At 37.1% G+C, this 13,921-nt stretch overlaps 1 protein-coding gene and 1 long non-coding RNA gene across 3 annotated transcripts in view; one reads left to right on the top strand and one right to left on the bottom strand.

The window, feature by feature from the left end:
* Window positions 1-13,921, top strand: part of GRIK2 (glutamate ionotropic receptor kainate type subunit 2) — a 439,138-nt gene that overhangs the window by 151,741 nt on the left and 273,476 nt on the right. For both annotated transcript variants that reach the window (XM_087774640.1, XM_087774639.1), the window contains one exon: window positions 12,306-12,487. In XM_087774640.1, coding sequence (XP_087630766.1) covers window positions 12,306-12,487 — 182 coding nt within the window. The remainder of the gene's footprint in view (window positions 1-12,305; window positions 12,488-13,921) is intronic.
* Window positions 4,028-6,262, bottom strand: LOC148053396 (uncharacterized). Its single transcript, XR_015708769.1, has 3 exons — window positions 5,939-6,262; window positions 5,515-5,779; window positions 4,028-5,290 (listed from the first exon to the last, which is right to left on the bottom strand). It is a non-coding gene; the product is annotated as an uncharacterized LOC148053396 (long non-coding RNA).

Below are 13,921 nucleotides of genomic sequence, written 5' to 3'. Positions count from 1 at the left end.
CCAAGTCCATTTTGATTTCTAGTAGATATTATTTTTTATTTAGTTTTGTCTAGTTTGATACAATAGTGATACTTCTATGGTATGGCTAGGAATTGCTAACTTTTTCTACTGCTTCTTTTATCATTGATTCTGACAGCTTTGACAAAAGCTGTTTTGTCCTTTGACTGTAGTAGATCTCTTTTTTCCTCTTCACCCTCATTAAACTGCACTGCTTAGAGATGTCAGCCACTTGAGAGATCACACTTCACACTATTACAAGAATTCTTTTGAAATGCTCAGGACTGTTAATTGTCATTGCTGTCACCATCATCACATTGAATTAAAGATAAAGCTTTCTGAAAATGTTCAAAAAACATGTTCAGAAAACTGAATAATAACAGTATTTCAAATCAGGCATACCATAATAGAGCCACATATGCAAAGGAATGTCACATGTTGCTGGAGACTAGAAAAACGTGGCAAATCTGATACAAAAGGCTTAATGTTTTCTTAATTTTCAACATTTTCTTCAATTATATTAAATTTTTTTTTTCTTATATTTTCACACACTAGGTGCAGAAGTGAGGGAAGGAAGGGACAGTTTTTTGGTTTTTGTTGGGTTTTTTTTCTTTTTCTTCTCCTAGCTGCTGTATGCTCCAGCTGATAAGTACTCAGGTGGTATGAAAAAACTTATTTTCTTCATCTTGTTATGGTGATCTTCAAGATCAAAACATTTCCATGAACTGAAGGCCTTTTCTGAACTTAAGCAGCACATTGATTCCCTCTTCTGGAACTGTGTGGGATGGGGTAGAGGGCTTTTTTCACTGCAGTGCTGAAAAGCCATTATTAGAAAAGAATTGTTACTGGAAATAGGCTGAATTGGGATTGGCTATTTGAAACTAACTATAAAAGACGTTCGCACCCGTGCTCTGACGTGCTCACTTAGCATATTTAAGGAAAACAATAAAGCTGATTATTGCCTTGCACTTCAATTACAGCTGGTTATGCTGAAACAGCAATAAAATGGAATTAACATTCAGATGTTGAGACTCAAGACACAGAAAAATTAAGTGACATATACAGTATCACAATGGAAATCTGACTGTCTGTGGAGTTAAACCTGGATCTCTGGTTTTGTTGTTCAGTAATGTTTAACCCTAAGGCTAGTCTCTCCTATACATGGCATTTTAGTAATCTCAGCTTCAATATTAATTATGAATATAATTTTAAACACTTCTGCTTTCCTGTATTAAGTAATTGTTTCAAAATGGAAATTTTTAGTCTAAAAGAAAGGTTTTTTTCTGTCTTTAGTCTAGACACTTAGATCTTTCATAATAATGAGGTTTGTATCTCAAATACATATACATACATGCACACACGTCTAGTTAAAAACATAGTTCTGCCTTTTTTAGTTTGCTTTAAAAACAAGCATTTTTTCTCAGATATTAGTATTACTGTGCTCTAAGTCCTCCTGAAGCACACCACTGGTTATGTCAGCATCATTTTGTGGAAGTGCAGGTCAAGGAGTGAAACAAAAGACCGCTCAGTCCGGTGACACATACTCATACCATTTGTATGATCACTGTTGATCCTAGGTTCTCCAACAAAGTAGCTTCTGTTTGTTGAGCTGACATTGACCAAAAAATGGGTAAGATTGCTGGAGATAAAGGTTAAAAGTCTTGAGTCAGGTCCATCCTTCCACATACAAAGTAAGGATCACTTGAAGTTTGGGGACTGGTCTTTCTCTCTTAATGTGCCCAGAGGGCGCTAATTACTATACCTGAGCATGCAGTTGAATCCGAAAGTGTGGATGTGAAGGCAAACCAGGTATCAGTTCTCTAACACTGAACCTTTAAAGCTCAGGTCAAATTTTGGAACCAAAGACATTCAAATATGTCCCTCCCTCTAACACATGCTTCATCTTTGAACTAGTTTATTTTTAATAAAGGAAACTGTAAAGCCTTTAAAATGAAAATAAACATCTAAAATATTTCTGTTGTATGCTTCTAAATATCGAGTTTTGGAGCTCATGCAAAACTATCTGATTGTCTTGATAAATGTCCAGCTGTGTGTGACACAGAATAGCACACACCTCAATATGTCAGCATGAGGGCAAGATGAATGCTGGGAGATTGCATCATAGGCACAATTATGGAGAGGTTTAGAGAGAGGCATAGTTCTTAGCCCTAGAAATCTTGTTTCAGCAGACAATTAAGTCAGCAAATGGATTGCTGGCATCAGTACCATTATTCTATGTTGAAATTTTATACCTGGAGCAGAAGATTTAGTCTTAGTCCAGTCCAGACAATAAGCACTATGAGAAGATGCTGATTTGGGGAAAGAAATGACAGGAGAGGACTAGCTACCTAAACTGGAAAGTTTTCTCTGATTACTGGCATGGCTACCATCCAAGAGAGAGTTTTTGAAAAATATTTTCAGTTGGAAATAATGTAACTTTTATTTGTCCTCTCACACTCGGTGACCCAGAACTGGCTTTTCAGTGTGACTAAATTTTTTTTTACTGATATGCTCAAAATAAATATATTTCCTCAAACAACAACCCTTCCCCCTCCCCCCCAAAAAACCCAACGTGATCAAATTATTTTTTCTAACAACATAAACTGCTGGTTTAGAAGCACTGTACCTTCTTTAAGTGTGTTTGTATAGCTGAAAGGGCATATATGGGGAAAGTGAAGCTTGGAATGAATTAATCAAGATACAACAGAATATGTCAACATAGTCTAAGGGTGTTGTGATTTTTAACCAGGAGTCCTTCTGTATCTCTGAAGAAGAGCTGGGGGCAGTAGGTCACTACTGCATGCTTTGATAAGGAGATAAGTACATAGTTACACGTAGCTTGACATTATAGAGCCCCTATACATCTACACTTGTTCCCCCAGAAGGAAATTTTGTCATCCAAATAGACCTCCGGAGTTCATTCCCGCAAATACTATTATTACTGTGGGTGACTTGGCTTGCCCTAATGAATCTAATTTTTAATTTTTCAGCTGAAGCTATACTAAACAGAGCAGCTATATTTCTTGACAAAGGGCTTGTTAAATAAAATTTGCTTTGGCAAAACTACTATTGAAGTCAGTTACTATGTACTTTTCCTTCTTTTTACTGATACAGTGCTATCATTTTCCTGGTAGGAATCAAAATTAACAATAGAAAAATAATTTAAGTCAACATAATACTAGATATCTTTGAAATCTTCTTCATGTCATCTCCGCTAATTGTAGTGCATTTTTAATATTGCAGATTGCAAGTGGCATAAAGCTCTAATGCAATAATACCTGTAATATATATACATACTCATGAATACACATGTAGTGTTCTGATTATTCTCCAGTGCTTCAACTCCAAGACTGAAAAATCCCGCTAAAATGTTAGACTTTAAAGGTGGTAATAAGGAGCTGTATTAATTATGTTTACACTAAGAAGATAAATTTTTCTGGATTACGTTTCCTAAAGCTCTTCCTCCATTAAAGACATTTCACACCATTGGTACTGTATTTAAATGGGTTTAAACATAACTAACGGCAATTTTAAGGACGCTTTACACTGCTGGAATTGGGTGAAATGATCTTAATGTAGTAAAAAGGCTAAATATGAATAAATGAGAAAGGTCTATCAAGCTGTCTTTCCCCTTCATCTCTATTTCCTCTGTATTTTTCTTAATGGTGTTTCTGTATTACGCTGTTATATCCAAAGAACACAGAACAGCCCACTGTTAAAGTAGTCCTGCTAGCAAGTGCAATTTCTTTTTTTTTTCTTTTTTTTTTTTTTAATCCTTTCACTAGAGGTGTTTTTTAAGTAGAGGATGAGGATGATAAAACTAATCTTGAGAATTCATGGGTAATCTGTTCAGGATGTTCAATACCTGTGAATCATTTTACAGAAATGAACTGTTCCAGTTGACGTGAAGCATTCTATCAATGCCCAAAAAACTGGCATTCTCCTCCCTTCTACCCATACCCCTTTCAAAGCCCAATACGCAATGATATTTTTCTGAGACATAACCAGAAAAACTGGGCAAGGGGCTGTCAGGGAAGGAGGAGAGTATAGGGAGGTGTGAGAAGAAACAACTTGCTGAAAATAGAGAAACTATTCTGGCAGATCTATAAAGTAATTTATTATTATTATTGAAGTTTTTGAGATTCTGAAGATAGGAGTAGCATTTAAAAGAGCATTAGTGTTCTTTTGTACAGAAAAAGGTTCATGTGTTCAGCCTATTGCAAAGCGCATTCGCTTGCATTCTTCCTGTGCAGCACAAAGGCGCTATTAATGGAAATGATAAATAGTTTGATGAGCAGGCCAGGTGGCATAGCAATGGCTCGCAAGACTGCTGAGCTGGAGACACAGGTTTTAAAACAAACTTGGGGCTCTTGCTTCCTGGACTGGTTGAAGTTGAACATGTCGAGGAGGTAATGTGATTGATCTCTTTGGAGGAAGATGCCAGCTGGAGAGCTCACAAACTGCTCCTTCAGGATTCTCCTTAAAGATGAATTGATGGCAGCTTCTGAAAGGAGTTACTCACACCGCATTCTTCCCAGCCATTCAGAGGTAAGACTCTATCACAGTGGCTGCTAAAGGAAGGAATTGAGAGTTTAAAGGGACAGGAAAAAGGTGTCCCTGGTGAAAGAAACTGCAGGAAGTACATTCCCAAAATGCAGCTATTATTTCTATACTGTTGTAAAATAGATTTTTTTTTTTTTTAGGAGCTTGTCCACAGAAATGGTGGTGTTTTTTGTTTTTTTTTTTTACACTGGGATCCTGTAATGCTAATAAAATAAGGGGTCAGCATTTCATCTGAGGGCTGTACTTCATTTTATATTGTAAATCAGTTGTTTTAAAAATATTCTGGGCTGAAATCTGTGCTTTTGCATTGACAAATATCTCCTCAAAATCATGGTAAAGAAAGGACTTGTTTTGTCCTTAGCGTCATTGTCCTTCTAGTTCTCACATTATGCTCCTTCCTTCATTGGAGGCTCTGGTACCTATTTTTTTTATTAGCTACACACGAGCTATATATGTGTCCTTTTGAAACTGTCCCTTGCTGATCCAGACACTTTATTTCTCAGTGTGTGACAGCTCGTTGCTTTGATCCTGAATAACCAGCTTGTCCATTTCTTCTAATGTCAGACAACAGCAACAAAAGTTACTCTGGGATTAACAGTGGCTCAGAAACTTAAGAGTTAATGTATAAATACTCCATGCTTGTTTGACGTGAAACTACTGTGGCCCTTAGCCATATGCACAGAAGGCAGAAGGGTAGAAATGGAGTTCCGCAGAAGAACTGGACACAGCACTACGAAAAAGTCAAAATACAGACAAAATAAATTTTGGTAATAGCTAAAAATGAAAGCAAACAATGAATTTGTCTGCCTTCACCTGATGTATTCAGGACTATATGTTAAAGAGTCTAAATAAGGTAGAGCTCATTTTTGGTTACTGGAAGGCACTAGTTTTACTAGTAACTAGTTGTTACTATAAGGATAGCGGCAGAATTTATTTATAACATATGTGCATTACCTGGTTACTTCTCAACTATACGATGTTTTGATCCTCTGGACCTTTTTTGGGCCATTACACCAACTCTTCCTGCGGAAACCAGGATGTTAGGATGGGGTGGGAAAGAGAAGATCAGCGACAACCAGGAGCTGGGAAGTAGTTACTGTCCACAGCCGGACCCAGGTGCTGCAATTTACGTGTAGGAGCTTGTTCTTTTAGGTTATATCCTTTCAGCGCTTAATTTTTTCCTTGGTTACAAGTAATAACCCACTGTTCAATATTTAACCTAGAAAAGAAGGGGGGGAAAATTAAACTGCTCAAAATGGTTGGAAAACACTGCAAGCAAAACAATCCAGAGTCAGGGGTTTTTAGTTACTTTTAAACACAAGCTTCCAATCACTCATTTTGTTAGTGAGAAAAAGGATGCAATTACATAAATACATACCTTTCCCCTCCCTAGGCAGAAAGAAAACACTGTGTGTAGTTTCACCGCAGGTTATCCGCAGTCCATCGACCTTTTTACCCTGGGAGCTGACTCGGGGAGCAGCAGGTTCAGGCCGTTTTGTGTAACGGTTTCTGCTGCTTTGTGTGTAACGGCTTTACCTGTCGTTCCGGGCTGCAGCCCCTCAGGGTGTTCCTGCCCCGGCGTGAGGCGCCCCCGGCCGCAGCCTGCCTCCCCGTCAGCCGGGCTGTGCTGTGGTAAGGCGCTCCCTCCCTCGAAGAGGGCGTCTCCAGCCCTGAGCGGCGGCCGGTCTCTTTCTTCAATGCTTTCGAGCATGGATGCCTCCCTTTGGCGCCCAGCGGGATTTTTTCGCTGCTGTTTAGGTTGGCTCCGCGCTGGCTGGAACCGGCTGTGACTGGCGCCGGGCAGGTCATGATGCGTCCACTTGTACCTTGTGACTTGTACAGGCGATAATCTCCAACATATTTCAACTCCAGTGCCTTCATCCAGGCATAATGGAGAAGAAAAGATAAAGAAAATGCTGTTTTTTCGTTTTGTGGGGGTTTTTTTTTGGTGTGTTTTTTTGTTTCTTTGTTTGTTTTCAGATTAATTACGTGACTTTTGCTCAGGGAATTCATTTGGTGGTTTTTATTTTCTAGGAAAACTAGACTGCTCTTCACACAGTTTATATAAAACAAATACTGCATCACAAATGCTAGGTATAGTGTGGAAGGAAACTTTCAGCCTTTGATTTATATTTGGAAGAGCCTGCTTTTGAAGTGTGATCCGGGCCTGGAAAGCCTCTACTCAGTCTCAGTTCCCACTAATGCCTGTATGAGGAAATGCTCCTTCTCAGCATTTTGCCCACTGGCGCGCTGACAGAAATAAAAGTGCCAGAGAGAGGTGTGCTCAGCACTATCTGATTTTTTGTTCCACGAGGTGTTTCTCTGCAGCGAGGCGCTGTAGGGTGACTGTGGTAGCCGTACCTGCCACCTGTAACGCGGCTTCATGGTAGCTTCCCGCACCATGTGCTCTCTGCAGAGCAGCGTGTCTGGGGACTTTGTGCAGGAGGCAGCAGCCCTTGCGAGCATTCCTGGGAGAGCCTAGCAAGCTGGAAACTGTTGAATTTGTGCCAGCCAGAATTTATTTTTTAAGTATGGATGAGGAGGAACAAATATTCCTTGTAACGGATGGCCTGGTGGACTACCAAAGTGAGTCATTTAGTAGACTGGAACATGTTTTGTGCCCTGCATAATTAATCTGAACTTATTAAATGCTGGCGGCTGGAATCACAATGAAAAATAAATGTTAAACTCCTAAAAATGATAGTATGTGTTAACTGTAGCTATTACTAAAATTAAATATTCTGATATACATAGAAGCTATGAGCAACAATGCTACACATAAAAAGTTTAAGGTTGCTTTTTACATTTCTCATTGATGAGGACAGGAGAAAAAACTTAGCTTTGAAATACCTGGAATTTGTTTATGTCTCAGATTTGCTTTCTCTTTAAAATATGTTTTGAGGAAGCTCATTGGTTACTGTTTATGTGTCCTGACAGTTATTGAAGGCATAAATACTTCTTCATTTGCTTGCATGCACACCTGTACTGCCTCAGCACTGAGGTCCAGTCAGTGCACTACTGAGGTGTGCATTCACAGGTTTTCTTCCCCTCATTCTCATGCTCAGGTTCCTCTGGTAGCTTCTACAGCTTTTGTACTGCCCTCACAGTGTGGTACTTTGTTTAGTGCTCATTGCTTCTCTCTCAGATACATAGGTAACCTAGCAAGCAGACACTATACTTATCATAATATTCTCCTTGACAGTTTTTAATTGCTCTAGTATTACTTCCTGCATCTGTAAATCGTTCTCTTTTAAATTTTGGTGGGATTTTTTCTTTGTGTGGCGTAGCCCAATCATGACAAGATTTATGAGGAGGAGGACTTTCTTTTTTTAATTCTTGAACAGCCCAGTTAGGCTCTTGAGGAGAGCATGAAGTGATGCGCAGTTTGCTTACCTTCTTGGGTAATGCTCTGAAACAGAACAAATCTTGGAAGAAACTTTTTGAACTGTTGGCTCTCATCCCCTGCATTTTTTGTCAGCCATACTGTAGATGTTTAATTCATAAGGGCATTGTAAGACATCTACTTCACAAGCTCCTATAGGCCACAAAACCCCACTTCTCACCATTCTATAACAAACCTTGGACCTACAGTAAAAGACCAAAACTGTATTGCATTGGTGAAAGAAATGGGGATAGATAGATAGAAAGCGACCTGTCAGTTTGTAATGTCCTACATTTGTTTACTAAAATTTTGGAACTTACGGACTTGCTACAGAGAAAAGCAGCCTTTTTCCCTTCCTTCCATCCCACCTTAACATTCCTTGACAATCTTAACTAAGTCTCCAAAGGTGTAACAAAGGTGATTGGTGTAACACCTGAGAATGCATAAAACATATGAATTAGGCACTTTGCCATTCTAAGTGAACAACACTTTGAAAGAACAAACAGTTTGCAGTCAAGAAAGAGCAATCAGATTCCTTTTAACCCTCGATATATTAAAAATACTGAGTACAGTACTTGTACAGAAAGTTTGAATTTCATTAATTACTTTAATGTCTTGTACAATCAAATTAATTTTGCAGTTGTTTCCACAAACTTAATAAAATTTGTTCTGGAGTGGTTGCACAGTAGAGTAAAGCTACTTTTGTCTCTTGCTATTCTTGAAAATTGTTTCCGTACAGAAACATGAGAACAGACTAAAGCCCAGGTGTTCCCTTTCTCAGATGACTGTCATAACCATCATACTAACAAGTGTCTATTTGTCTCCTACTGAGCAACTCCAGCTGCAGATTTGGATAACAGTGCCCTTAAGAATAGTCTATAATACTTTATTCATTCCTTGCCTCCCAAATAAAATAAAATTTGATTCCTCTGGAAAAACAAAAAGGCCAAATATATTTGAGATTACAAAAATCCTGAGGGAAAATTCTTCATGCTGTTATCCAAAAACAACTACGTGGTTGAGATACAGTTCTGATTTTCCTCATTTTGAGTAAATGCATATTTTGTAATCATTGCCTCTATTTAGGACTCAAACAGCAGTGCAGTTTTGAATCTCCTAATCTTCAATCTCTTTTAGCATATTTTCACCAGTAATGTTTATTGTTTAAATAGCTTTCCATTTTTCCTGTACATCTCATGGATATGATTTCTTGAGTTAATTGTGGACTTCGCATCTTTAGCAGTTTACTTAATGCTCTCCCATTGGGAGATTGATACTTGTTTTGTGAAACTGATTATAATCTCTTTCCTACCACATATCTGTGACAAAAAGCTGTGTTTAAGAGTTTCATGTTGTCTTAATCTCCCATACTCACAGTGATTTCTAGTTGTAATGATCTGCTGCAAGGAATGACTGAAGGTTAATGGCAAATGTTCAGTGTGACATAGAACTTTCTCCACTAAATATTGCTTGGAGATTAAAATACGTATAATCCCAGAAGTCCCCATTAATATCTTAATACTTCAGGGCTACAAGGTCCTGAAGATGTCTGTACATTCAGATTCTCACCCCCCACCCCAAATCTGCCATTTTTTTCCCATCTTCTTGCTCTTAAGTGTGATATAAGTAGTTCAGATAGATGCATGTCTCTAGTTCACATACTGACAGCTTATATATGAGCTTCACATGCTGTTCTCTTATATGGCAACATGTTTTGCAGCACTATCTGATTCAAGCTAACATGGCTATTTAGGCTGTCTTTCTGTCTGTCTTCCCAGTCATCTTTGACTAGTGAGCATCAAAAGCCAGGATTTCTTTTTTTCTGGCAGTCTGTCATGCTACCTGTCCCCTATTGCCCCTCTTGTGATTTGTAGTTCTTATGTGGAAGTGCATGGATACCAGAGCATGTGAGCAACTGGCAGGACTTTGCCTTTGAGAAAGACTTTGCTTTGAAATGTGGTCCTTCCTTCAATCTGAAATTATCTAAATTTTTTGACCACAAGGGCGTACATTCTAGTTGCTTTATTTTTCTTAGTCTGAAGGAGATGGGAAAGACTTGGGAACAATCCTAAGTGTTTTTGTTGACATATTGTTGTTTACTGTCAATTATTTTTGATAAGGTAGTTAATGGCTATGGGGTATGCTTTGTTGTTCATGTCAAAGCTTTACTTTCATGTAGTTGTCCCAGATCATCTGAAAATGGTACTACTATGCAGTAGATGTATAAACTTTTAAGTCAGAAAAGACACCTTTTCTATATAGCTTTTAAGTATATTTATTCAAAATTATTTAGAAATCACATATTAAATCAATTTAAACTTCCATTAAATGCATTAATTCATTCTATGTAAATATCATTATAGCATTTGAGGTAAATATGGCAATTTTTTTTATTTGACTTAGTTTCGAAAAGTACTGTTTTCACAGCTGTGTAGACTTTTATCTGCCATTTACTCAGACGTCATGTATACCCTAGCTATCGCTTCTCTGTGTCTTAGCAAGCAGGGACCAGGTCTAGTCGTGAGAAAGTACTTCAATTTCCATGTCTGTTCTACCATCAGCATCTCTGCTAAAGATTGCCAGTAAATATGGTGATGTTTCTGTGATTCTTTAATGGTGGCTTTTATTTCCTTTTCAAAGCAGAACAAACAAAACAAAATGAAGCATAGAAAGCAGGACAAGTCTAAAATTAGACTTGCTAAATATAATGTAATAGGAGTAAAAATTATTTACAAGTTATTTGTGCTGGACAAAAGTTTCCAATTGTCATCTTTTAGCAAGCAATGACAAATAACCTGGAACATGTGGAATTATTTTTTTATCCCCTCTTGAGTTAAAACATTTTACTGTGACCTTAAATTTTGGTATGCTATTATGTTATACATATATATATATATATATGTTATATATACAAAAGACCATTAACATTTTTCACATTATAATTTAGTATGGAAAATGTCAGCCCCCACTGAATTACTGGATTTAGTTCTTCACAGTACTTTAGCTGTTAATGAAGATCCTATAGAAATGTTTTTACAAGATGGAAATTTGAGAGATTATCTAGCTATAGGTAACAATTGTCTCAGTTTGAACAATATACACATTGTTGAGAATGTTTCTATGGGGTAGGGGTATTACTGAGAAATTGTGATGCAATATGAGGTATTGTATCTGTGACATAGACTTGTGAGTGAAGAAAAAACTCCTAAATAGACTAAATAGCAAGGTTGTCCTTCCCCACTCTGCGTTTGGGCCTAAGAGGTCTACTGGGATCCTCTGCCAGATCTCCACACCTGCAGTCTTAATTTAGGATGGTTTTATATTGTAAGCTACATTTCCTGCTCCAGCTAATTTCAGCACAAACTGTTGAGAAAATAATGTGGATCCTTTGCAGGGTCAAAAAAGGGGAATGATGAAATAGAGGAGACTGATTTTATCTTTCAGTTCTATCCTCTGCTACTCTGGTTCTGCCGGAAATAATGCGAGCTAAGTTTTTCACAATCTAAAAGCTTCATAGCAAAAAATCATAGCAATACTATGTTACTAAAATCTCTTAGCATTATGTTACTAAAAGAACAATGTAGGAAAAAGGCTGTATTAAATCCCCTGTCAGAGGTTATCACAATTTCTTACTGATGCTATAGTGTGGTTCCATGTTACAGAACGACAACACCATTTCCTGAAATCAAGACAGCTTTGACATACAGTTGTAACCAAGAAGAATGTTTAGAGATAAAATGAAATAAAATACCAGTGCTTATTAATACTAAAAGTGCTGCCCATGATGATAACTAAGTAATAATTAGTAATCTCCATTAATATCTTTGATGTAGTGATGTAAGCTATTTCAGATTTTAGAAGCACTTCACTTCATTTACACCTGGATCCTGCTGTAGCTAAAATCCTAAGCAGAGCTTCCATTTTTTGGCAATTGGGTGTGCTATATATGTGTACTGCAAACATAATGATGAACAGTAGCCCTTGTTACTGCCACTAAGTTGAGCATGCTCCAATACAAGAAGGAGGTGAGCATGGCAGAAAAATTATATACTTTCTTTGAAGAGGAATGTCATAGTTGCATGATAATGATAAAGGAAGATTTGTCTGTCTTAAAGTAATCCTAACTGAGGCTGCTTACTGTCTGTTAATATTAAGAAAGAAGAAAGACTTGTTATAAGAAAGTATTATGAGTGCCGATACTTTTTTTTTCTTTTTAATAAAATTTCTGTGTATCAGTGGCAACAGACTGAGAAGGGAGAAAAAGTCAGGAAGCTTTGAATGTTTATAGTGAGTTGTCCTGCTAGCAGCTCAGGTTCTTGTTTTGATAATTTTCTTTTCTTTTGACTCCTCTGTTTTCTTTAAGGCCTTATTCGATTACAAGAGCTCATCAAGGCTCCATCACGATACAACCTGAGGCTAAAAATCCGTCAGTTACCAGCTGACACAAAAGATGCAAAGCCATTGCTAAAGGAGATGAAAAGAGGCAAAGAATTCCATGTAATCTTTGACTGCAGCCATGAAATGGCAGCAGGCATCTTGAAACAGGTAATCCTCATTTTGCTTTAGATGGCCTAATCTTTTTCATCCCTAATAAATACAAGTAATATCCAGACTTAATGGCATTTAACAAGCAGGGGAATTGTATGTCGGTTTTACTGAGGCCTAACTGAAAATCAGCCAAGGATTTCAGAGATAATTTTATTGGTGACTCTAATGGTAGCTGCTTTCATTATGTTTTTTTAAAGAAGCAGATTAATCGGTTCATATACAGGGAAAAAGGTTTATCAGTCTTTCAGCTATGAAGAATTGGTACTTTGGAGAATTGATGCTTTAACCAGGGTTTTAAATGCTTGCTTAGTGTTATTTTGTATAACAAAGTTTTTTTTTTTTTTTTTTAAATGAAACCTCTATATTGTGTACTCTTAATCAGATAATGATATTTGAATAGTTTGTTACCAACAGACCACATTAATGTGTTCCACTGAGAGGACAGAACTAATAGGTATCTTTTAGACCCATATTCTCCTTGCACTACTAATAGGACTGCAAAACACCTGAATACATTTGGGTAGGTGCTTTGAAAGTGTTTGCTTTGTTGTGTACAAGTAAGATGAGTAGGTGAGATACATCAGAATCCCAGATACTTAACTGGGTTTGTATTGCAAAAGCAGATTCCAGTGATGTCTTCCAAGAGAAGGTGGCAATATAGTGGTATACAAAAGATGTGGCTCATAAAAAAGCGTACTGTAACCCTGAAGTATGCATAAAAGACATGCCTTTGTGTGTCTCCTTTAGTTTGATGAGCTAGCTCCAAAGACTTGGAATTCCTTATGCTCAGAGGCCATTTTCCCCATAGTTTTTTAATTGAACTATGACTTGCAATAATAAGGGTAGGAAGAATACCTAAAACAAAACAATATTCTACATTTCTAATGCACAGCTTTTAGTGACTTTAATTCATGTTTATATTATGTTTGCTAGCAGACTGTATGGTTTAAATTGAAAACAAGATGTATTTAAGATTTGAAAATATGTCTCTCATTAAAGGTACTTAGGGGTACTGTTGTGGGTACAATTACAATTGCTACTAAACTTACATGTATACTATCATTTATTTGCTTTATTGTTCATTGATTAAAAGGCTTTTATTAATTCCTGGTAATTTTAAACCTCTGCTGGTGTTTTTTTCCCTTTGTTAAGCATAAGCCAGTTTAGTTAGTCTAATTGTTTAGCCCAAATAATTAAATGTGCATTTAATTATTTTAATAACTTAAAAATACAGATGGAAAATGTGTTGATGGCAATACAAAGCTGCAGTACTAACAGTAACTCCATCAAGGTACATTATTTATACTGTATCTAGTAGTTTTTAGGTGATAGGAAACTTCTTTCACAGTATGCAACGTTGTGTAAAACATATGACTAAAGAGAAATGGGAACAAAATTAAAAGCATTATATCTTTAATCATGTCCCAGGAT

Source organism: Nipponia nippon, unplaced genomic scaffold (assembly GCF_047370975.1).
Source record: "Nipponia nippon isolate SJK-2023a ecotype South Korea unplaced genomic scaffold, ASM4737097v1 scaffold_4, whole genome shotgun sequence".
In the NCBI taxonomy this organism is placed as follows: domain Eukaryota; kingdom Metazoa; phylum Chordata; class Aves; order Pelecaniformes; family Threskiornithidae; genus Nipponia; species Nipponia nippon.
The sequence above is the reverse complement of the archived record's forward strand: the minus strand, read 5'-3'. Positions and strand labels throughout refer to the sequence as shown.